The following is a 24,568-nucleotide window of genomic DNA, read 5'->3' as shown; positions in this document are numbered from 1 at the left end:
TTCAGACTCTTTTTTTTTTTTTTTTTTTTTTGAGACAGAGTTTCTCTGTATAGCTCCAGCTGTCCTGGAACTCACTTTGTAGATCTGGCTGGCCTCGAACTCAGAAATCCGCCTGCCTCTGCCTCCTGAGTGCTGGGATTAAAGGCGTGTGCCACCACGCCCGGCCTATTTTCAGACTCTTAAGACTGTACCATTTCTCATACTTGTCCATGGTTCAGTCTTAGGCCACAGGTTTCCCTTTGCCAGTGGCTGCTTCATCCTTCTGACTGCTGTTGGTGGGACTTGACTAGGTGCTTGCCTATGCCAGACTGTAGATTCAGAATCTGACAAACCTTGTTATATCTTTGACTCCCAACAGCAACACTGAGATAGATGCTATTACTTCCATTTTCCAGAGGCAACCAGGAGGTTCAGAGTCATCACCATGGGCACCATCAAGCCAGGGTGGTACTATGCCACATGCTGCTGCTGTTTCACAGCACCCCTTCCCTGTCCTATTCTTATAGATTCTGATGATGGTAGGCCTGCCTGCTGCTGGCAAGACCACGTGGGCCATCAAACACGCTGCCTCCAACCCTTCCAAGAAGTACAACATTCTGGGTACCAATGCCATCATGGATAAGATGCGGGTAAGGATGACCTGTGAGTTTACCTGACGTACCTCCCAGCCTCTGGGTACTATCCTGTACCTAAGGCTCCAGTGACCTTTCATTCCCTCTCACCCACAGGTGATGGGCTTGCGGAGGCAGCGGAACTATGCTGGTCGCTGGGATGTCCTGATCCAGCAGGCCACTCAGTGCCTCAACCGTCTTATTCAGATCGCTGCCCGCAAGAAGCGAAACTATATCCTAGATCAGGTACTTGCAACCAGTGGTCCTTGGCAGAGGGGAGGAAACCTAGTCACTGCATGGGGCTTCCCCTCCAGCCCTTTTCTCCTTTCTCCATCATGCTCTGTAGCAGCTGTGCTGGTCAAGCGTGCACCATTTGTGAGGATAGCAATAGAACCTTGATACCACTTTCTAAGCCCTATCTGGGTCATAACCCAGACCTACCGGCTCACTCATTTTTAGGCAAGTGTCACATAGCCAAATGGAAGAGGAATAGATTTCTTGATGTGTGGGTGTTTTGCCTACATACCAGTTTGCTGCATGTGTGCCTGGTTCACAGAAGCCAGAAGAGAGGACATCAGATCTTTGGTATTCGAGTTACACTTTTGTAAGCTGCCGTGTATGTGGGTTCTGGGAGTGGTCTTCTGGGAAAGCAGCTAGTACTTTAACCACTCCGCTGAGCTATTTCTCCAGTTTCAAGAACCAAAGATTTCTAAGCCTCACAGGCTTGAACCCCAACTCTGCTACTTGCTAATTATGCATTTGTGGACAGCCAACTTTATCATGTGAATGAATCTCAGCATCCTAGTTTGCAAAATGGAGAGCCTAAGGCCCCTCATACCTCCATAGGACCTAGTTCAGAACAGCTAGTGTGGATGTCATCACATACTGTATAGAATAAAGGTGCTCTAGCTTCTCTGGGCACATTCTTAGCAGTATGCGACACATGTTTACATTTCAGTTAGGGGTGGGGTTCGGTCAGTTTTGGATTAGAGTATGGTTTTCAGCATTGTCACAAGAATGAGTGAGCTAAATAGGGCTTAGAATCGCTATCACTGGTGAGTTCCACATGTTAGTTACCTACACAGCATTTTATTTGCATTTGTTGTGTAGGCTCCATTGAGTTTCAGCAGAGCGCGTTTACTTGTCTCGGGTTCTCTAGTTCAGCCTTACATGCATGCTTTCTTAGGACCCAATAAGCAAACAAACCCTGTAGAGCTCCATTGTGTAACCTGGCTGAAGTGCCTTCTGTGTGTGGTACTGACTACTTGGTACCGTGGCTTAAAGCCTGATGAAAAGGGAGCTGGTAACTAGCATTGGTGGCTGGCTGAATGGAAAGGAAGTCCCCAGGAAGCATGTTGTCCTCACATGAATTGAAGACCCTGCGCAGGCCGGTTGGTAACAGTATGTAAGCACTCTGTGGTCTCCCTTTCGCTCAGCCCTGACAGTGAGGGCCTGCTACTCAGCCTTCTCTAGAGGTGCTTAGTCGGCTTCTTGTACGGGCGGTCAAGTCCAGGGCCCTGCTTATGCTGGATACGTATTCTCCCAATCAAGCTGTATCTTCACTGCTCCCCAACTCACTCTGCCCTATTCTGTTTGCTAGACCTTTTTGGAATTTTAGTCTATCTGTACCCCATTGGACTTACTCTTCTAAGAGGCTGAGCAATGATGTTAATACCCTAAGGTTTCTCTTTTGGTCTCCCCAGAAAGAATTCCCTGCCTGTCCTTTACTCACAGTGCTGCCCTAATTAGCCCAACAGTGGAAGTCACGGTGAGAGCATGCCATGTGCCATTTCTGTCCTTCAGTTCAACCAGGCACAAAGTAGAACTGATGCAGCCTTCTTAGCTGCTACATCCTTGTTTGGAGCTGGAGTTAGGCCTGAGTCGCACAGATTGCCTATGGTCTACAGCCTGCTAACCTCGCAGAAGGGATGCAGAGCAGGCCATATGACCCAGACCAACCATAATGCAAAGGCTCCTGCCCTCCAAAGTAAAGAACACAGTTCTCTAGTTAACCCAAGGCTAGAGCCAGGAGCAGAAGCTCTAGGTCAGTGAGGCCAATAAAGAGGTTTTAAGCCAGTGGCTTTTCTTGTTTTAGCCAAAACTCCAAAAAGTTTGTTCCAGAAATTTTAATTATGAAAAATTTGTTGTATGAATGAATGTAGGCAAAGGTTTGGAGCACATCTTGACACTACCATTAGCCGTGGTTGTGAGGATTACATTGATAATGCATAGCTGTCTTGTGGGCAGGGTAGATCTTGAAAGAGACTAGCACTGAATGCTGTATCCCCATACTCGCAGAATCTCAGCCCAGGTCATATTCCCTGTAGTTAGCTCTTCCTTACCTATTATGTGTCAACCTCAGACATACCTGTCCTTGGAAGATAATTCATCTGTACAACCCTGCTGAGGCTGGGCAGCCAAGATTCTACCTTTGCCAGGCCCCTAGCCAGGCAACCCTAGAATGAGGTTTCTAGCCTGTTTTTAGGCTATCATTGGGATTGGAAACAAGATTTTTCTACAGGAACTGTGTGTTCTAAAAGACAACAAAGTTGCCCAAACCATCCAGAGCTGGAGGTTATGGTCCATAGGACCTAGGCCAGGAAGAGCATTGGTCAGTCAGTTGGCTACATACAAATTTGCTTACTTGGCCTCACACTCACTTTGGTTCTAACTGAACATGGTGGTGCATGCCATGATGACAGCACTAAGGAGACAAAAGTAAGCTGATCTAGTTGAGGTCCAGGCCAGCCAGAGCTATGTGAGACCCTGATTCAAAATATAACAAAAAACTTTGGGTTCTAGTTCCATTCTCATCCCTGTTGGCAGGTGCTGCCGCCATCCCCGCTTCCTCCTCCTCTTCCTCCCCTCCTCTCTTCCTCCTCCTCCTCACCATCATCATCATCATCATCATCATCATTTTATTCCTGAAACAAACCTAGTGCCAGAGTTGGTCCCCAAAGTAAACTGCCTCTTGTTAGCAGGCACTGGAGGGAATTTTCTTTCCTCCACCCACACTGTCCCCAGAGCCTTAAGCCTGCTTCATTCCTGGCACTCAGACCAGTTCTCTTCCTTCCACTGGGATTCACCTCACTCAACCCAAAGCAAGCCTTCCCTGCCAGATGTGCTCCTCTGGGTCCCATCCGAGCTTCTGCTGCTGCCAGACTGGTCCTGTTGCATATGACAAGAAGGTGGACAGATCAGACAGTAGGTCTCAAAGAACTCAGAATGTCAGCAGAGGTGCCTATCTGTGATCTATGTCTGCTGTGTCCTCGTACCTTAGTCTGTCCCACATGACACATGACAAGACCATGTCTAAGAACCCCAGCCCTACCCCCTTCCCTTCTGGTCACTCTGGGGTTGGAAGTAGTCTGGAGCTGAGAACACAGGCTGCAGCCAGTCTCTTAGAGCTGACATCTTTAAGCATTGTGGGAGTGAAGGAGCAGGAGCTGGCTGTTCAACCCATGTGTCTGGAAAAGCTGACTTCGCTGTCTCGTTCTTGTCTCCTAGCAACAGCCACAGGACCCGACCCCCACGCCCCCAGAGACCACAGAGTGCAGGGCTCACCCCAGGGCTCTGACCTCATTGTGTTTGCTGTGGTAACAGTCACCAGCAGTTCATTCCCTTTCCTCCAGGAAAGCCAAGCATTTGCATGGCTCCTCTTTCCTTCCCCTAGTCCAGGAAGCAGCAGGGCAGATAGACTCCAGACCTGGCTTCACAGAGAGTCAGTCACACATCATCCCAGACAAAGGTCTGCCACTTGTGAGTCCAGTCTACTCTGCCCTCATCCCTCCCATCTTGTAATGCTGCAAAGATTGGTCCTTTTGCCAAGGTTACTTCTCTATTCCTCATTGGAACTTGGACAGAGCAAGTGTACCATGGCAGATGACCAGACTGTGTTTCTCTGTGCCCTCACAGGTTAGAGGAGTAAGAACAGGATCATTTGTGGGCACCAGATAGGATGGACTAGCAAATAGGGCCATGGTCACCCTGATACTAGCCATTCACTCTGGCTTTTGTGTCAAGAGGAAACTTAACAGTTTTGCTGAAGGAAGCCGGATGCTGAGAAGGACTACAGTAGCAAGAAACCTGCTCTGCCCAGTGACTGTATAACCTTTTTCTTGAAATCCTTTGTTACTCAAGGCCCCACACAGTATGTAGATGTATTCCTTTCACCCCTTCTGCTGTGCTTCCTTCGGGAAATTCTGGGAGTAGGGAAAACGTTTAGCCTGACATGTGAGCTGAGCCAGGGAGCTAGTTTAGTACCAGGACAGCCACAGCCACACCCACAGCTTGGATCTCCACTGGTCTATTATGGTGCCCCATCCTCTGCCATTCTAGAAGGGATCCATTGTGTCATATCTTCCTCGGGCTGAGTCTAGCCTAGTGTTTGCATTGAGAAGCCTCTCTTAGAACACTGTTGGGCCTGCTGACCATATGTTGAGATCCACTCTGTGTGCTGGCTTCTTTCCTCACCGCATGCCACAAAATCTCCATCTGCAAACCCTTAGCAGCCCCAGCAGCAGGAGGGTGATGTGATCTTCATCTCTCAGAGGCAGCTTGTGGCTCAGACTAATTAGGGGACTTGTCTGCAGGCTCTCAGATGCTAAATGGCACAGCTGACACTCCATCACGAAGCTTCTTCCCCAAAGCCTGTGCTCTTTCTGCCCTGCCTCTCTTGTCTTTTCATTTGGAAGATCTCTGCAGCTTAACCTTTCACTTTGGTCTGGGTAGCTTCAAGTCAACATCATGGAATAAATATCTACAGCACCCCACCCAGTGACAACCACTGTTGATAGTGGCTTCTATCTGTTTAGTGCTGGAAGTGAGCACAGGCCCAGAGCTTTAGTTCACTTAAACTTACACAGTCTTCAAAGTAGTGGCCATGAGGCTTTAATACTGTTTGCCCTTACAGGGCTTGAAATGCAGTAAATCCACAGTGAGTTGATTTTTACAAGTAACAACAGGTGGAAGCTCTGACATAGAACCTTGGTCTGCCAAGCTACACCTCTTTTCAGGGTGTTTCCTGCCTCGGAGCTACCACTCAGACTTTGTCTTACTTTGTGTTCATCCTCCCATCTCATCCTACCCAGCCTGGCACAGGACTTGATTGGCACATGGGGTGTTGGTCAGGGATGTTATTGCTGCTCTCAGTCATTACATGTATTCTGCCAGCAACTGCCTGGGAGGCAGCTGCCTACTGCCGCAAAGAAGAAAAACAAAGCTGCACTTTGGAAAAGCACAGGCTGTCACCTTGTCAGTCTCCGAGTAGATTTGTGGGTAAGACCAGGGTTTCAGAGGTCCAGGGGAGAAGATAGAACGTATTAATGGAAGCAGTTTGCACAATTGTCAAGACTGCTGAGTTATGTTCTTTCCATTGATTGACTATTTTGAAGGGAAAAAAAAAAACACACAGGCAGAGCATGGTGGCATACATCTTTAATCTCAGCAACTCTGGAGGCAAAGGCTGATGATTGTGAGTTCAAGGCTAGCCTGGTCTTCATAGTTCCAGGACAGCCAGGGCTACATGTCTCAAAGAATTTTTAAAATAAAGTTTAGAACTGTAATCTTGGTGCTGAGGCTGAAGCAGGAGAATTATGAGTTCAGAAGATACTATGCAGTACAATTCTGTTCCTATTAAGCAAAACATAAGTACTTCTACAAGTGCCTATGTGAGCTGCAGTGCATTATCTCTGGGAAGGATGACTGATGCGAGGTGATTGGCGAGACTCTTCCCCTAAGCTTTACACCTGGTATAGTGCATATTTTACTACAAACACATAATCCTTTGAGATCAAGGGAAAGGATTTCTAAACTACAGTGCCAGTAACAAATAGGATTAACAGAAAGCCCAACTATTGGGAGCCAACCTCTTTGTGTTTTGTAAGTCTCTTCATTTGCTGAGATGGACATGAGTTCAGAAAGTGAAAAAGAGCTATTTCCTGAGTCTGTGCTGGGGTGATTCGTATTTTACCTTTCTGATGGTTTCCCTGCATAATGCCCTGCCAGAGAGACAGCTCTGAGTATCCAATCTCTGCCTCTTACCTACCACAGACCAATGTTTATGGGTCAGCCCAGAGACGGAAAATGAGACCATTTGAAGGCTTCCAGCGGAAAGCTATTGTAATCTGTCCAACTGATGAGGACCTCAAAGACCGCACAGTAAAGCGAACAGACGAAGAAGGGAAGGATGTCCCAGATCATGCAGTCTTAGAAATGAAAGGTAGGAAATGAGTGGTTAGGGGCCATTTAACAGCATCCTCACGACAAAGATATTTTCACTTTGGCCCTTCTCAGCTCCTTGTGATTCCTTTGTGGTCTGGTCTTTGTTTCTATTTTGTGTCTCCCGTTAGCCACATATGAGGGAACAGGCTTCCAGTCTGGGAAAGGACTCTCGGGCTGGATGGGGATGAGTGTCATGAGAGACAGTGTGTGTAGAGCCCAAGCTGAAAGACCTACACCATCTCCCACCTCTGGCCCCCAGCACTTGGGCAAGCCTCAGTTTGCTCCACCGTGGGAGCAGATGGGGTGTGGCTTCATTGCCTCTGAAGCCCCTTGAGGTGAGGCTAGAAAGACCTGAATTCCTCTCTGGGGAAGAGTCTGTTAGCCCTGCCAGTGTTTACACCAAGCAGTTGGGGTCCCATCTTAACCTCATTCTTTCAACCTTCCTACTCTAGTGAACCAATATTTTGAGGTGAAGAGAACCAGACATCAGAAGGCGCTGACCTGCTCTCCTTTTTTACTTCCTTCTAGCCAACTTCACTTTGCCTGATGTTGGAGACTTCCTGGATGAGGTTCTGTTCATTGAGCTCCAGCGGGAGGAAGCAGACAAGCTGGTGAGGCAGTACAACGAGGAAGGCCGGAAGGCCGGTCCGCCCCCTGAAAAGCGCTTTGACAACAGAGGTGGAGGCTTCCGAGGCCGTGGGGGTGGCGGCGGTTTCCAGCGTTATGACAACCGAGGCCCTCCTGGAGGCAACCGAGGAGGCTTCCAGAACCGGGGAGGCGGTGGTGGCAGCGGTGGTGGAGGAGGCAGCTACCGAGGAGGTGAGACGTTTACCTTCTCCAGCCTTGCGTTTTGAGGCCGGGCTGTGGGAACCGGTTGGTGGGAGTTACTACTCTGCAGCCTTGGGCCTTCCCACTGCCTGGTCTCCCAACCGCACTGAAGCCTTTGCCCATTTGCACATGACAGTGCTCTCTTTGTTGGTCTTTCCCTATCTGACCGTACATTCGTTGAGGAATCTTGGGATCCATCTGTCGATCTCACAATGGCAAATATTAGAACTGCTTTTAGTTCAAAAACAAATGAAGAAACAAGCTTAGAGCAATTAATTTGCCCATTATCACAAAGCTAAATGGAGCTGGGAGTCCAGTGAACTAAAATCTAAACTCTTAAGAAATGGTATGGTGTCTGAAGTGTGATCATAAACCAGAGACATCTCCCAGAAGTTAAAAGCACTAGTTGCTCCTCCAGAGGGTTCAGGTTTGGTTCTCAGCAACCACACTGAGCTGCTTATAAGTGCCTGTAACTCTACCTCTATGGTATGCAATCCCTTCATACACATGCCAGATAAAAATATGTCTTTCAAACACATCTTTAAAACTATGTATCAAAAAAAAAAAAAAAACAAAAACAAAACAAAACTATGTATCAGACATGTTCTACACCCTTCAGTGACCTCATGACACCAAATTAACCTTCATATAGATAAGCAACTCAGGAAGGGTCTTTGTGAAGCCTGCTTTTGGTGTGATGAGGGTACAGATTCAAGAAACAGTTGTACAATGGCTCAAAAGAGGCCACTTTAGCTTGCAACTGTTTACTGCTGCCTAGCATTGTTCCTGAACACCTTTCTAATTTGTTGAACAGTTACATAGAGCTGGACACATCTAAGACATCTGTGCCTTGCCTGCTCACAGTCCACTGGAAGACACAGACCTGTCTGAAATGACTGAGTGTTGTGTCAGGGCAAGAACAAGGAAGTGTGGGAGGGCCTGGGGGAAGCACAGATGGAGTACCTGCATTTGCTTGCTTTATTGACCTCAGTCTTGGTCACAGCCAGCCATGCTGAGTCCTCTTATGGATTTTCTAATGTAGGTTTCAACCGCAGCGGAGGTGGTGGCTACAACCAAAACCGCTGGGGTAATAACAACCGGGATAACAACAACTCCAACAACCGAGGCAGCTATAACCGGGCTCCTCAGCAACAGCCACCGCCACAACAGCCACCGCCACCACAACCACCACCACAGCAACCACCGCCGCCACCTAGCTATAGCCCTGCTCGGAATCCTCCAGGAGCCAGCAGCTACAACAAAAACAGCAACATCCCTGGCTCCAGCGCCAATACCAGCACCCCTACAGTGAGCAGCTACAGCCCTCCACAGGTAAGGCCATGTATATGTTTGTACACGTATGCACTTGTGTTGAGAAGAGGAGGCAGGTCTGAGGTATGGCCACAGGTCTGCGCTCTTCCGTCCAGCCTGCCCTTTATTTTTTTCCCTTGCAGTTGCTGTTCAGCTGTGTCAAACATAGAAATGGCTAGATTCTCCCTCTTCCCCAAAGGTGGAGGTAGCTGCAAGCAAGATCATGTCTTTTAGGCTGTCGCTGGCCTCATTGGGTCTCTACTGAGTCACCCTTTGCACATCATGGGAGGTCAGGGTCCAAAGAAAGGACCTTGTCCCTTAATAGCTCCAGACCCTGTTCCATTTCTTAGGAAGCCTGTGCTTGGGTTCTGGTGAACTGAATCCATCTCTTTTATTTCACAGCCGTCTGAGTACTTGTTACATGCCAGGGAGCAGCTGGGAACACTTGCCAGGAGCAGATGAGTGCTCCTAGATGCCACCCAGCCAGCACATTTCCTAGAATGAGAGTTTGGCAAGACCTAAGTTCAGAGCTAGCTCCAACAGAACCTGACTTTGTGACTTGGGACAGTGAGCTTGACCCTTTGGTCCTTGTTTCCACAAAAAGGACAGAAACGTTACTAGGAATCACTTATGAAGTGTCCATGAGGTGATGGGTACTGTAGCTTAATGAAGCCTCTGGAACTGGGCAGACCTGGGTTAGTCATTCTAAGCGTGTGACCTCGGCCCAACAACCTCGCTTAGATTTTCCTTTTGAGTTCATTATTTTTTAAATTTACTTTACGTGTGTGTGTTTATATGTGTATGTGCCCCACCTGTGTACAGTGCCTGCAGAGGTCAAAAGAGGATATTGGGTTCCTTGAAACTAGAGTTATAGACAGTTGAGTCACTGTGTAGGTGCTAGGAACTGAACCTGAAGCCTCTGTAAGAGCAACCAGTACTCTTTTAAATTATGTATGTATGTATGTATGTATGTTTGTGTGTATGTATGTATGCATGCATTCGAGAACACTGTTGCTGTCTTCAGACACACCAGAAGGGGGCATCAGATCCCATTACAGATGGTTTTGAGCCACCATGTGGTTGCTGGCATGTGAACTCAGGACCTCTAGAACAGTCAGTGCTCTTAACCTCTGAGCCATCTCTCCAGCCCCAGCCTCAGCTTCCGTCCGTCTCTGTAAAATAGAGCTAGTGAAGATGCCAGGCTTGCTGATGAGATGGAATGAGTTACTGATCCACTCTGCATGAGAGGCTCCTAGCAACTTGTCACCACTGCTTTTTTCAGCAGCTCTCACAGTGGCCATTTGCCACCATTTCCTGAGTGCCCAGCACTTTGTGCATGCAAAAAGTGAACTACCATTATTGAACTACCAAGGCACACCAAGAGCAAGACTGGGCTGACATTGTTTGTAGACTGTGAAGCAGGTCTTTGAAATGCTTTGTGCGCTGCTGCTTTCAGGTTTCAGAGCACAGGCCTAGGGTCAGCTGCTTCCCAGACCCGTCCTTGCACTTTAGAACAGACTTGCCTCCATCCAGGGACCTGTGTCCATACCAATGTGTGCTGTCTGTCTCATGGAGCATTTGTCTCTCTCTCTCTCCTCAGCCGAGTTACAGCCAGCCACCCTACAACCAAGGAGGCTACACCCAGGGCTACACTGCCCCACCACCTCCACCTCCACCACCACCTGCCTACAACTATGGGAGCTATGGCCCCTACAATCCTGCCCCCTATACACCACCACCACCCCCGACTGCCCAGACCTACCCTCAGCCCAGCTATAACCAGTATCAGCAGGTGAGTGTAAGATGGGCCTTCCTGTAAGGCTTCTGGGAGCATTCTTTGGGGTGCATTCAGATTTGGGTTCCTGCCTGTTTCTGAAATATGGGCAGCTGCTTGTCTTGGGCTTTTGATAAACTGGTCTTTAATGGCCGATGGATAACCACTGTGTAGCCCTGGCCCCCAGTGCAGCAAACCTACCTAGCTAAGCTAGGCCTCCAATGTAGCCAAGGTGTGCCAAGTTCCATTCCAAGTTGGTGCTGGGGCTACCACACCTGAAAAGGATGGCCAACAAGCCACAAGACCAGGACTGCATTTCCTGCTTTCCCATTTATGTGACATCAAGTCACCCCTTACCTTTCCAAAGCATTTTGGTCTCTGTCAAAGAACCCATGTGATGGGGGTGGACCACAAAAGGAGAGAAGGGACAGTCTAGAGTGCAAGAGATAACTTGATGTTCTTGTTCTCTCCCCAGTATGCCCAGCAGTGGAGCCAGTACTATCAGAACCAGAGCCAGTGGCCGCCATACTACGGGAACTATGACTATGGAGGCTACTCGGGCAGCACACAGGGGGGCACAAGCACACAGTAGCTGGTGATGGAGCCTTCGGAGGCTCGTGCTGGCTGCTTCTACTAGCACCTGCCTTGGCCCCTTTTCCCCTCTGAGACCTGTGGTGCTGGGGACAGAGTTATCCCAGGGCTGCCTCTCTCTAGCCCACTTTTTCCAGAGGAGCTTCTCTCTTCATACAGGCCAGGCATTTTTCTCTCTGGATTCAAACAGGCAACAGTGACCTTTTATCATTGTCCCCTCCACTTCCTCCTCTCCCTGCCTCTTTAACTAAGAAGCCCCCCCTTGTGAGGCCACAGAGAGGGGGAGGACCCTTGCCTGTCTGCCTCTCCCTACTCTGCTGTTTAGCCCCTTGGCTTCCCAGACTCTGATGCAGTTGGTTGTAAATTCTTCCAGGAGCTGTTTTTCTGTCTACTTTTCAGGATTTAAAAAAAAAATTTCAAAAACTTAAAAAAAAAAAAAAAAAGTTTAAGAAGCAAATTGCAGAGGGAGGAAGCAGTGACTTTTTTTGGTAATTATGCTTTTATTTTTTTTTTTTAATTTTTAGAATTTGTCTGTTTTTACTGTGGGTCAGCTGTTGATACTTCATCAAATAACCATTTCTTTGCTGAGTTCAGGTAACCGAGGAAGAGCCACACCCTCGAAACAAACAACAAAATGACCTTTAACCTAACTTTTTATATGATGTCTCAGTTCCCCTAACTTTGCACACAAGCGTCTGTTCAGTTGGATTGTATCTGCTTTTTGTACTTGGAGAGAGTGTGACTATTGAACTTGAAACCTTTTACTCCAGGAGTCTTGGTAGTTTCTGGTGGGCTTAAGTGGGTGAGAGGGTGAAGGGAAGGTGGGGGTGGGACCGGCTTCCCTTTAGACCCTAAAAGTTCCTCCACCACCACCTCCATTGCTCTTCCAGGTGCCAGACCTCCAAAGTTTGACAGTGGTCCTTTTGATTACTCTCACTTCCCCTTTACCCGACTGTTCTAACCGGACCTTAGCAAACTGCACTTACTACGAGATGTTTTACCCTCTTTTGTTTGTTTCTTTCAATAAATGACATGGCACCTCTTATCAGGAAGGAAGCAGGGTTGAAACCCTGAAGTGTTACTGCAATTGGCCTTTAATTGGGATGGGAAAATGCCTCGATCATTTATTTAAACAAAGTGGTTCTGTACTTCACATAACCCATATGCTCCTTGTGCAAGGGACAGACAGGTGAGAGCTGTAAGAGAGACCATGCTGGCTCAGGTCCCTCTCCGGGTGTATTGCTCAACCACACCCCTAAGGTCTAGCCTGGATGCTGCTCATGGCCCTGTACTGCCACCTGTGCAAGTGTTGTCTGCTTGCTCTGTTCCCTACCTATCATCCTGAATAGCTCTAGGGATGTGAGCACTGCAGAGATTGATGACCCCAACCCCTCTTCTCGGAGTTCCTCCTCCAGGGAATACAAATTTGTAACCAGTTACAGCACCGTTTAGAGAGACCCTGAAGTCATAGGAAGGGCTTTCTGGAGAAGAGGAAAATGCAGGGTGAGCTGTGGGGTGGGACTCTAGCCCACTGCCCTTCCCTAGCTTCATTTCTCCTGTGCAAGCTGAGTTTTTCACATCTGATGTAGTGTGGGCAGCTCACCCCAGCTCCCTTGTAGGAACTGGGGAGCCTTTGAAGAGCCACAACCTGTCAAAAGAAGCTGGGGGTGGTGACAAGAGCCTGTATCCAAAGGTATGCATTCACTGCACCAGGACCTAGGTGGCCAGACACCAGGAGGGAGTAGATGCAAGGCTGAGGGGGGATCATGTCTAAAAGACACTTGTCATTCACTGGGCGGTGGTGGTGCACGCCTTTGACCCCAGCACTTTGGGAGGCAGAGGCAGGCAGATTTCTGAGTTCGAGGCCAGCCTGATTTACAGAGTGAGTTCCAGGACAGCCAGGGCTATACAGAGAAAGAAAAGACTTGTCAAGTTGCTCTAGGAGAAGGCAAGGAGGGGGTCCTCATTTTCCCTAGCCTGGGAAGTCCTGCTCTTGGCATATGTGTATTGGGCAGCCTCGCCCTCTACTGACCATTCCTGGTGATGCAACTGAATTTTTACCAGGCCATTCCCCAAATGTCAGGAATGCTTACCAAGTTCTAACTCTTTCAAACCTGTTTCAAGATTAATGCACCATCTTCCTCATTGTGATCTCCAGTTCCTTTCCTTGGTTCCCTACCCCAAACCCTACAGGTTCTTAACACCTCGTAGGGCTACGAAGCCCTGTATGATCTGACGCCGACATGTGGCCTCCAATAGGTTTTTGTTTTTTGTTTGTTTGGTTAGTTGGTTTTTGGATTTTTTCAAGACTGGGTTCTCTGGCTGTCCTGGAACTCACTCTGTAGACCTGGCTGGCCTTGAACTCAGAAATCTGCCTGTCTGCCTCCCAAGTGCTGGGATTAAAGGTGTGCACCACCACTGCCCAGCTTCCAATAGTCTTATTTTTTTGTTTTCTTGAGACAAGACTTGCCATGTAACCCTGGCTGGCCTTGTTAAAGACAAGACTTGGTCAAATCCTCAGTGATCTCCCTGCCTCTGGCTCCTGAGTGCTGTATATGCCCTGACCCTGACCCTGACCATAGTAAACAGTTAACAGCACCCGGAAGTACCTTTGCCAGCAAAAACTGCCTGATGTACTTTCTAACTCCTGCCCATGCCTTTCAGGTCTCATCTGGGGGGCTTTATCCCTACCAGAAAGCCTCTGACCCTGCCTGTGGTGAGCAGGTACCTCCCCTTTCCACAGCGAATTCTCACAGCTCATCCCTCATATCTGCAGGTTTCCTTCTTGTTTGGAAACACAAAGGTTCTGCCCCTGATTTAATCTCATGACAGCTCTATAGGCTGATGTGATGATAGAAGGAAGTCAAATCACAGCACAAAATTGGATGAGATGGCTCAGCGGTTAAAGATGCTTGCTGCCAATCTTGACTGAATTTTATCCACACTCCCATAGTTTGTCCTCTGACCGCATAAACATGTTTAAAAGGACTCGAGAGTCTATGCGATAGGGCCAATACAACCACTCCAAATACTAACACACGAGGGCTTCAAGTTAGAGTAGCTATCAAATGACACGGTCCCCGCTGACTTGGTAGGTTTAAAATCCATCTGCTAAACCTAGCGCCTTTTTTCTGCCTGCCCGCGCTGAGCGGGGCTACGCATGCGCATAAAGAAGGCCCGCCTTTGACCCGGAACTTTGATGCTTGGGTGCCGCTTAAAGACGCTTGCGTAACCGGAAGTACCTGCGGGTACCTAGGGTCCAGCCTGGCTTCCGGAGCCCGCTGAGGCGATTACTGTGTTGGAGAGACCTGTTACGGAGGCCATGGCAGCTGCAGAGGTGGCGGAGAGGAAGCCCGATGATGGTGAGACATGTGCCAGGCTCAGGTGACCGGAGGGTGCTCTTGCGGTGTGACTAGGAAATGGTTCCCGCAAGCGCTGACGACTCTAGGACGTCTGACCGCCGCTTACTGGCACTTTCAACACTTGGTCCACTTTGTGGGTCTGGTTATTCCGCCTTGTGGCAGGTTGGCGTTTCCCTTCTTCTTTGAAATTAACCTCTTTCCGTGTCCTAGGCTAACCCATTTTTTTTTTTTACCATGCCAACGCTTCACCAACCTTTCTCAAGTTAACATCATTTCTGTGCCAACCTGAGTTTCTCCGTATCCCAAGCTAGTTCTCCTCTTGTCCCATGAAAGCTCACTTATATCAAACCAACAGCTCCCATTACATTCTAACTCTTCCTGACCCCAACGTCTGCAGTCCATTCTGCCTCTTTAGGTCCTTTCTCCCTCGCACCTTCAATGCCTTTCACTTTTCTACTGACTTCCCACAAGTATTGGGGGGGGGGGGGGGGGCGTGTTTGGGCGTGTTTTTTGCTTTGTTTTGTTTTTGGGTTTTGTTTTCAGTCAGCCTTTTATTATTGCCAAGGTCAGCCTCCAGACTGCTGCCCTCCTATCCCAGGTCCCAAGGAACTGAGTTTACAGCCCTGTGCCGCCACCACACCTGTCTTTAATATTTCATAGTAGTCTGATGTGTGATGACAACTCGGAACTGGGAGTTACTGAAGCTGAATAGCAGGTGTATGAATGTAGAGACAGGTGGCTGTGTGTTCTACTGTGTGTTTCAGTCTTTGATAATCTCCAGTTGTGGTGGTTTACATCTGTAACCCCAGCACTTGGGAGACTGAGGCAGGAGGTTACCCTTAAGTTTGAAGACATCCTAAACTACATTAGTGAGTTCCAGACTACAAAGTCAAACACTGTACTATGAGGCCCTGCTTCAAAGTATATATATTAACATTTTCTGTAACAAAATTGTATGTATCTTTTAAACTTTCTGGTGCTGGGGCTCAAGCCTTATGAATGCCAATTACACTTGCTACCATGAAGCCCTACCTCTAGACATAAAAGAGAATCTGGGGCAAGATGTGGTGAAATGGGCCTATAGTCCAGAGCCTAGAAGGTTCAGAGCCAGGGATTAGGGACGTAGCTTATTAGTGGGATGTTTGCATAGCATGCTTGATGCCCTGGGTTCAATCCCCAGGACCATCTAAACTGTGGTAGAGCAGGCCTGTCCTCCTAGCACTCCCAAGACCGTTTACCAGAGAGAAAAACTAGTGACCCTTGGCCCTTCTGATGCTTTCCAAACATCTGGCTTCTCCAGAGAATCATGCACACTGCTCATTATTTTCTTACCCATCACCCACTACAGCCTGGTCTCCACCCTGAACTTGTTCCAGTCAGGTAGGATCCCTGGTGACATCCATACATGGCTATTCCTCCATACGTGGCTATTCCGTCTACTTGGTTAGGTTTTTGTTGTTTTGTTACATTCTCATTGTTATTCATTCATTTGTTTGACTGTATGTTTATTCATTTATTTGAGGTGGGGTTTCACCCTGTAGCCCAGGCTGACGTAGAACTCACTGTGTAGTCCAGCCTGGTCTAAAACTCATGAATCATTCTACCCCAGCCTCCTGAATGCTGGGGCTATTTGTATATATATTACGCTGCCCAGCATCCAGACTGTTTTCTTACTATAGTGCTTGCAGCAGTCAGTGCCGGCCAGCCCTCCATCCTGGCACAGTTGCCTTATGAAAGAAACAACATGCTCTGCTTCCCTTCTGTTTCTCAGGCTGCTCTTAGCTCTTCCGACTGCTATACCAAAGACTAGAAACTAGGTGTTTGGTTTGTTGTTGTTGTTGTTGTTTCCTTTTGGTTTCTCAAGACAGGGTTTCTCTGTGTAGCCCTGACTGTCCTAGACTTGATTTATAGACCAGGCAGGACTCGAACTCACAGAGACTCTGCCTCCCAAGTGCTAGGATTTGTGAGCTGCCATGTGGATGCTAGGAATTGAATCTGGACTCTGGAAGAGCAGCAGCCTGTGCTCTTAAATGCTGAGCCATCTTCAGCTACAAGATGTCACTTTTCTGGCAAGCCTATTACCCTGCAGTTTAAAAGTGAGCCATCCTAACATTTGCTGCTTCTGTCTTTTTTGGCTTTTCATTGGATACTTTATTTATTAGTAGTATTATTATTATCATCATCACTATTGTTATCATTGGTGTTTTGGATTTTGTTGTTTGTTTTTTGAGATTTTGATTTTGAGATTCAGTATCACTTCGTAATCCTGGCTGGCCTTGAACTCATAGAGATCCACTTGCCTCTGCTTCGTCCATGCTGAAATTAAAGGTGTGTGCCACTGTACCAGGCTTGTCCGAATGTCTTCCTACCTAGCCAGGGAAGCACTTAATATATTCCATTTTTTGTTTGTTTGTTTGTTTTGTTTTTTTTTGTTTTTTGGTTTTTCGAGACAGGGTTTCTCTGTATAGCCCTGGCTGTCCTGAAACTCACTCTGTAGACCAGGCTGGCCTCAAACTCAGAAATCCACCTGCCTCTGCCTCCCGAGTGTTGGGATTAAAGGCGTGCGCCACCACGCCCGGCCCCCATATTTTTGTTAATTAATTAAATTGTTGACTGTGCAGCATCACAGTGGGACCGCCTGTTCACCATGATCTCTCTAAGGCCTAGAACATTACCCAGAATGTAGCAGGTACTCAGTAAACGTGAGCTGTTTGAACGTGTCAGTTCCCAGCCTCCTCCTGCCTAAACCCCCTTCCCCAGATGCCCTTAACTAAAGACTCTCCTTGACTCTCAGACTGTGTGGAGCCCAGAGGTGTGCACTGGGGGGAGCTGAGCCAGACTTCCATTCCATCTGGACCGCAGGAGGAGGGGACAGCAGAGAGTACGCCAGGCATCCCCAACAGCGACAGCTCCCAGGCAGAGAGCCCGGCCGTGAGTGCCATGTTGCATGCCATTGCTGCCAGCCACCTGCCTGTATGCAGCCAGCAGCAGGGTGAGCCTGATTTGACAGAGCCGGAGAAGGTGGCTATCCTGGGCCAGCTGTATCACAAGAAGCCGCTGGTGTTCCTGGAGCGCTTCCGCACAGGCCTCCGGGAAGAGCACCTGGCGTGCTTCGGCCATCTGCGTGGAGACCACCGTGCTGATTTCTACTGTGCTGAGGTTGCCCGGCAAGGCAATGCCCGGCCTCGAACCCTGCGCACCCGCCTGCGTAACCGGCGTTATGCTGCCCTGCGTGAGCTCATCCAAGGTGTGGGGATGGCGGGTGAGGGGGACAGAGGTGGGAGGACAGGAGGACTGAAGCAGAGCAGGAGCCCAGAGAAGTCCTTGGAGATAGCTTTTGAGAGAAAGAGACCAGAGGCACCGACCCTGGAGAAGTAAGGGAGAAAAGGGGAAGCAGACAGGGTCAGAATGCAGATGACGGAGTGGCATCTGGGTGACACAGTCTCTCTATCTAGTGCCCAGGCTGTCCTTGAACCCAAATTTCCCATCCTCAGCCTTTCACATGCTGGCAGAAGTGGCACTATAGATATTCACTGTCCTCTGATGGACAAGAGCATACACAACATCGGGGTAGTCAGCTTCCACCTGAGGAATGTCGTCCCATCTTCACACCATGCACACGTCAAGGGAAACCAAGGGGGCATGCATGTCCCCCAAGGCCACCCTCAACAAAACACCATGAAGAGCCTGGTATGGTGGTTTATACTCCAACACTTGGAAGGCAGAGGCAGGAGGATCTCTGAGTTTGATGCTAGCCCGGTCTACATCGTAGCCCAGGCCTGGGTATATGAACAGGCTCAACTCAGGCTATAGACTCAGTGCCCCACTGGCCTTTAGGCACCTGTGGGTGGTTTTATCATGTTCCTGAATTGCATACAAATGTATGCATCTTACTAGCAGGGCACTCACGTACATGCCTAGACATGTGTGCTCACACACATGTACCTTGCCTCTTATGCACAGGAGGTGAGTACTTTAGCGACGAGCAGATGCGGTTCCGGGCCCCTCTACTGTACGAGCAGTACATAGGACAATATCTCACCCAGGAGGAGCTCAATGCCCGCACAGCAGCCCCGCAAGCCCCCAGGTCCGGCTCCCCCGGCACGCCTGCCTATCCACTCTCCGACCTGCTGTTTCAGTCCTACCAGGAACGGGAGCTGCAACAAAAGCTGCTCCGGCAGCAAGAGGAGGAGGAGGCTTGCTTTGAGGAGGAAGAGGACAGCGATGAGGAAGGTGAGGGCCTCACACCCCCCTCCCCCCATGTTGTCTGCCCTCACCCCCTTCCCTGCCATCTCCTCCTGATTGCTGTGGTACAGGCTCCAGGGCACAGCATCACCATTGTGTCCAGTGTGTGTGCCAGGAAGGCAGAGACGGGGCTGTCTCAGCAGCACGGGCTGGACATAGGGTGGTGACCTGTCACGCTCCTTCAGGCTGCCCACCTGGGTGTCTCCACAGACCAGAGGTCGGATAAAGACTCGGAAGCCTGGGTGCCTGACTCGGAAGAGAGACTGATCCTTCGAGAGGAGTTCACTAGCCGCATGCACCAGCGATTCCTGGATGGCAAAGATGGGGGCTTTGACTACAGGTGCCTCCCATCCCCAGCCCAGCACCCATGGTCTCAAGCAGGTCCCTGCCTTTCCTCAGACAGCCTTCCTTAGCAGTTCTAGAGCGCTCGGGAATAGTTCCCCACTGAGGGTCCTGGTGGCAGTCACTCTCTGGGATCTTGGCCTAACCTTGTCCCTCTCAGAGCCTTAGCCCCTTCATCTGTAAACGAAGGGATAAACTGAGCCAACATTTAGCTCAGTGTTGACAAAGCATTTAATGAAGCCTAGTGGGGCACACCTCATCCCAGCACTTGGGGGACAGAGGTGGTTAGATCTCTGATCCATCCAGGGAGTCATGATGAGACCCCGTCTCAAAAGAGGGGGAGGTGGGGAGGAGGGGGGAGAAAGATGACATACCTGTCATCCCTAGTCTGTCAGCTCAGGACATCCAGGCCCAATGACATGGGAACTGTGTCCACGAATAGCTTCATTATCGCTGCCAAAGCGACCGTGCTGGGATCCCACAGACCCAACATCAGTGTGGTTCATCCACTGCTAGCTGGGGCCACCAAGGCTATGCAGTGTTGGCTCTGGCACCTATGAGCCAGCCCCGCTCCTACACTAGGTTACCCCGAGGACACCAGAAGAGGGGACCCAAGCCTGTTCCTTCAGGAGGACAGCAGATACCCAAATGTGTCCCACAGTCACTTTACCTTCCAGACCCTAGGATTAAAGCAGGGATGGAGGTAGCCAAGGATTACCTTCCAGAAAGGAAGAAATCTGCTGCCCGACGCCGCGTGCGGGGAGGGGGGGGAGCAGAGCAGTGGTCAGAGCCTCGGTGGGGTGTTCTCTGCAGGCATGCGGAGGCACAAAGGAACTCCAGTGCTGAAGCAGAGCTGGAGTCTTGGTGACTCAGGTCACACAGTGGAACTGGGGTAGGTGCCACATAAAGGCCAAAGCCTGAAAAGCCTGAGGGCTGTGGTGTTGTCACACCTTCCGATCTGTCAAAGAAGTGGGCATTTTTTATGTAGGCTGAATGGGAAAACACCTCTTCAGGATTCCCAAAGGCACACGCATACCTGGGAGGTCAGTTCCCCTGAGCTGGGCCTGCTGTGACGCCTGACAGCTTTCTTCCCTGCAGCACCGTGGATGACAACCCTGACTTTGACAACCTGGACATCGTGGCACGTGATGAGGAGGATCGGTACTTTGATGAAGAGGAGCCTGAGGATGTATCTAGCGCAGAGCTGGGTGGAGACTGATGGCTCCCACCCTTGCAACCACCCCGAAGGCCACTGACTAAAACTGGCTTAGTGACTCAGGCCATCAAGGCAGGCCCCCTAGACTTGGCCCACCTTAGCGCCTCCACTTGTGTTTGGGGGTTCCTACTCTCTCTGGGAGCATCGCCACCCCTCCGGCTCTGGCCCCGCCCATCTTTTTGAGGTAGGGTCTCATTATGTAGCACTGACTTGCCTGTAACTTGCTTTGTAGCCAAGGCTGGCCTGAAACTCAGTCCTCCTGCCTCGGCTTCCCACGGGCTGCGTGTACAGGCGAATCCCTGGGCCCTGTCTACCTGTCCTGTTCTTATCCGCTTTCTCCCTTCATGCCACCGCCTCACCTCTCGCTTCCTAAGTCTCTAACTTATGTGCATCCACCTTCTACCCATCTCTGTGTCACGGGTGCTGTGCCCACAGCAGGGCCCTGACAACTGTCTGGTGGCTACAGCCCCATGGATGCTAGTGTCCAGTTCTACCGGATACCCAGCACAGCTCTGGCTTTCTCCACCTCTCTCTGCTGGTGTCCTACGCTGGGCCCTCTTGCTTCCCCCAAGCTCCCACCTTACCCTTCATGCCTCCCCACCCTTGTTCATTTCCATGGATCCCCTGGCCTTGATGTCTGCCCCTCTGTCTCAGCCCTTACTGCTCTGGTTCTCTGGGCCCCCTCCCCGGGGGCCTGGCAGCCAAGGGCAGCAGAAGCCTTCCCTGTGGGTGGAGGGAGGTTGGGGGAACCCAGGTGGCACCAGCCTCTGCTGCTCCTTTTGGACACTAGCTGGGAGTGCCGGCAGAGCTGGGTACCACAGGGCCAGCTGGAGTGTGGGAGGAACTTGAAGAGGGGGACTCTCCCCTCCCAACCCCCCTTCCCAGCCACAATTTTCCTTTTCCTCACTTCCTCCACCTCCCTCTCCCTCTCCCTCTCCTGTTTACACTCCCCAAATACCCACAGGCTGTTATCATGGGTCTTGAGTCATCACACACAGACACACAGCCTGCCCCAGTGTCCCTGCCCCCAGCTGGCCACAGGGCCCGCCCCACAGAGCCCCCTGCTGCCCTGGGCTAATGAAAGCCAGATGGCTGCCTGTGACTCAGCCATGGCCTGTGGGAACCCAGACGCCCTACCTTCCCATGCCCCATATCCAGCCCCTTCGTCCCCTGCAGACAGAAGCAACCTGCTCCTGTGGGGATGGAGGCCAGCATGTCTGGGCCTGAGAGTCCAAACTGCTGCGGCACCGAATGGCAAATGGCTGCATTCTGCTCTGGTCATACCTGAAGTATCCTACCACTGCTTTGTAAAGCCAAGGTCCTGACCCTGGGTCTTGTCTCTGTCCTCTGTATCAAATAAACTCACGGGGGGGGGGGGGGTAGAAGGTGTTGAAAGATCCTCAACAGCTCAGCCTGGGCCAGGCCTGACTGACACCTCCTAACAGCCCTGGAAACAAGACTGTCAATCGTCGCTTGTCGAAAAGGATGGAAAGGGCTCAGAAGTAGCCTTTTGCTTCTTGAGACCACCTGGCCTCCCAGGCAGAGCCAAGACTGGAACACACTTGGCCAGTGTGCCTACATGTGACCTCATTGGACAGTGGTGGAGATGCGAAGACGGACATCCTCCCCAGGACTGTTGTGGTGGACTGTAGAAGGTGCAGGTGTTGTGGCACACGGTATGGTGGCAGGTGATAGACTGTTGTACTCCCACCCTTACCTCCCCAGAAGACCCAGTGAATCCCCAGCTGGGATCCCACCACTGGACGGGAGCCGGGAGTGCTCTTTTGGGAAGTTATGGCTTAAGTATTTTTCACAGTTGACCAGTGTTCTGCCCGATCATTAAACTTATTTAAGATAGAAACTGCCATCCATCAATCTGTTATGTAACTTTCTAAGAGCTGCGCTGCACAGCCACTGAGTCAGGACCTGGAGTTAGTCAAATGGCTCAGCCGCGCCTGCAAATGAGAGAGAGGGGTGGGGCCAGCCACCAGGACAGGGAGGAGGAGACAGGAAGAAAGGTGGAGACAGGAGGGAGCAGTAACGGCAAAAGCACCGCCCCGCTTGATCCAGCAGCCCCCCCTGTGGCTGGCGCCACTGCTTCAGATCTGGGATGGGGTGGGCGGAGAGGCTGAGTCAGGGAGGGAGAGCCCCTCTTTGGGCATCCGGCCCCCACCTCCATGTCTCCTGTTTGTCCTGCCCTGGACAGGTCTCTGCTGGCTGCTGCCCTGCACCCATGCCCGCCCCCACCTCTCTGCCGCCTGCTCCCCCAGTCTCAGCTCCATTCTGGGGCAGTCCCTGCCTGCCCCACACTGTCCTCATTTCCTACCTATCCCATCTGTGCCCGACTCCCATCCTCTCCCTTTTCTCCCTGGCTTCTGCCATCAATCCCCAAACACACTTCTCCCGTGTTGCTCACCAGGCTCTGAGCGCCTGACACCCTTGTCGGTAGCCTGACCCTGCCCCTACCCCTGCCTGCACCCTCATTTTTTCCTGTCCCTCCCCCTGCTGTCCATCCCCTTCCCTGTCTGTCTCTCAGACCCTGGGAAATCCAGGTCAGAACTCTACTGGTGGCCCCTAAGAACCTAAAACAAGGGGTCACCACCTTGTCCCCACCCACGAGAGGAGAGCAAGACTGCCGACCTGTCTGAGTAGAAGGAAATGTCTGTGCTGTGGCCTGGTCATCCCCCACCCCCCAGGACCTGCTGAGCTGCTGCCGCCCGGAGTAAACAGCCCGGGGATATTTATACCAAGGCCGGGCATAAGGCCAGTGCCCACCACAACCCCTGCCCTGCCCTACTCGCTGCCACAGCCAGCCCTGAGCCAGCGTGGCACCCGCCAGCAAAGGGACACCGCAGACAGGCTCCACTCAGCACAAAGTCCAACCAGCGCTGGTCATACAACAGCCAATGGCTTCACATAATAGGAACTTTCCCTCCCCCTGAAAACATCAGCACATGGTGACAGGTCCATCCCCCCCACCCTAATGCAGACACCTCCAAACCCTGTCAAAGGTGACCCATACAACTCACAAGCTGAAGTCTCCAGCCCCACAGGTGGGCATACCACCTGTGCTGGCTCTACCTGCTCCAAGTTCCCCACCCTAGTTGAAACCAGCCCAAAAGGACTTGCAGGCCTCTGAGCCCCGTGAGGCCTTTCACACGGACACCGAGTGTTGGAGACAAACTGTGAAATGTGTGTTAGACTATGAACAAAACATACTAATCACAGAATGCTGCCCTCCCTCGGGGCTGAGGTTGTGGCTAAATTGGTGCAGTGCTGGCCTGGGAGTTCATCCTCAATGAACATAAAATCTGTAATCCTAGCACTAGAGAGCAGTGGGTCTCAACCTTCCTAATGCTTTGACCCTTTTAATACAGTTCCTCATGTTGTGGTGACCCCCCCCAACCATAAAATTCTTTTTGTTGCTCCTTTGTAAGTGTAATTTTTTTGTTATGAATTGTAACATAAATTGTGTTTTCCAATGGTCTTAGGTGACCCCTGTGAAAGGGCTGTTGGACACCACCCCCCAAAAGGGTCTTGACCCACAAACTGAGAACCGTTACTCTAGCTAGAGAAACAGAGTTCAAGTTCAAAGCCAGCCTGGAGTACATGTGACCCTGGGGCTAAAGAAGTGACTGTTAAAAGTGACTATTCCCTAGCATACCTGAGGTCCTGGTTCTAATTTCAGCCCCGCAGGAGAGATGTCTCAGCAGTTAAGAGGGGTTACAGCTCTTCCAGAGGACCTGAGTTTGGTTCTTAGTGCCCATGTCACGCAAGCCATCACCTGTCACTCCAGCTTAAGGGGAATCTGTCCATCTTGACCTCCACTGGGACCAGCACTCACATACATCATTAAAAAAAATTAAACTAAATACTTAAAAAGCACACACATAGTCATAGCTCACAAGTCAGCCACCTGCAAGGCACACAAACACTGGTAACTATCATACATGTGCATCAAAAACAGCTCAGGTGGGCTGGTGAGATGGCTCAGTGGGTAAGAGCACCCGACTGCTCTTCCGAAGGTCCTGAGTTCAAATCCCAGCAACCACATGGTGGCTCACAA

General features: G+C 50.4%; 2 protein-coding genes across 5 annotated transcripts in view; both read left to right on the top strand.

Moving 5' to 3' along the window:
• Hnrnpul1 (heterogeneous nuclear ribonucleoprotein U like 1) overlaps window positions 1-12,382 on the top strand; it is a 35,450-nt gene extending 23,068 nt beyond the window's left edge. For all 3 annotated transcript variants that reach the window (XM_029531752.1, XM_021218736.2, XM_021218737.2), the window contains exons 9-15: window positions 507-629; window positions 729-857; window positions 6,663-6,831; window positions 7,362-7,652; window positions 8,704-8,993; window positions 10,573-10,764; window positions 11,222-12,382. In XM_029531752.1, coding sequence (XP_029387612.1) covers window positions 507-629; window positions 729-857; window positions 6,663-6,831; window positions 7,362-7,652; window positions 8,704-8,993; window positions 10,573-10,764; window positions 11,222-11,338 — 1,311 coding nt within the window. In that variant the 3' untranslated portion in view covers window positions 11,339-12,382. The remainder of the gene's footprint in view (window positions 1-506; window positions 630-728; window positions 858-6,662; window positions 6,832-7,361; window positions 7,653-8,703; window positions 8,994-10,572; window positions 10,765-11,221) is intronic.
• A 2,172-nt stretch (window positions 12,383-14,554) lies between these two features.
• Ccdc97 (coiled-coil domain containing 97) lies at window positions 14,555-22,363 on the top strand. Of its 2 annotated transcripts, none has more exons than XM_021219201.2 (5): window positions 14,555-14,699; window positions 17,494-17,946; window positions 18,663-18,932; window positions 19,155-19,284; window positions 20,385-22,363. In XM_021219201.2, the coding sequence occupies exons 1-5, from the start codon at window positions 14,660-14,662 to the stop codon at window positions 20,503-20,505; spliced, it is 1,014 nt and encodes a 337-aa protein (XP_021074860.1). In that variant the 5' UTR covers window positions 14,555-14,659; the 3' UTR covers window positions 20,506-22,363. The 2 variants fall into 2 exon arrangements, with proteins under 2 accessions (XP_021074860.1, XP_029388054.1); XM_029532194.1 differs by lacking the exon at window positions 14,555-14,699 and adding an exon at window positions 14,706-14,861.
• Window positions 22,364-24,568: the final 2,205 nt, after the last annotated feature.

This window comes from Mus pahari, chromosome 19 (genome assembly GCF_900095145.1).
Source record: "Mus pahari chromosome 19, PAHARI_EIJ_v1.1, whole genome shotgun sequence".
Lineage (NCBI taxonomy): Eukaryota > Metazoa > Chordata > Mammalia > Rodentia > Muridae > Mus > Mus pahari.
The sequence above is the reverse complement of the archived record's forward strand: the minus strand, read 5'-3'. Positions and strand labels throughout refer to the sequence as shown.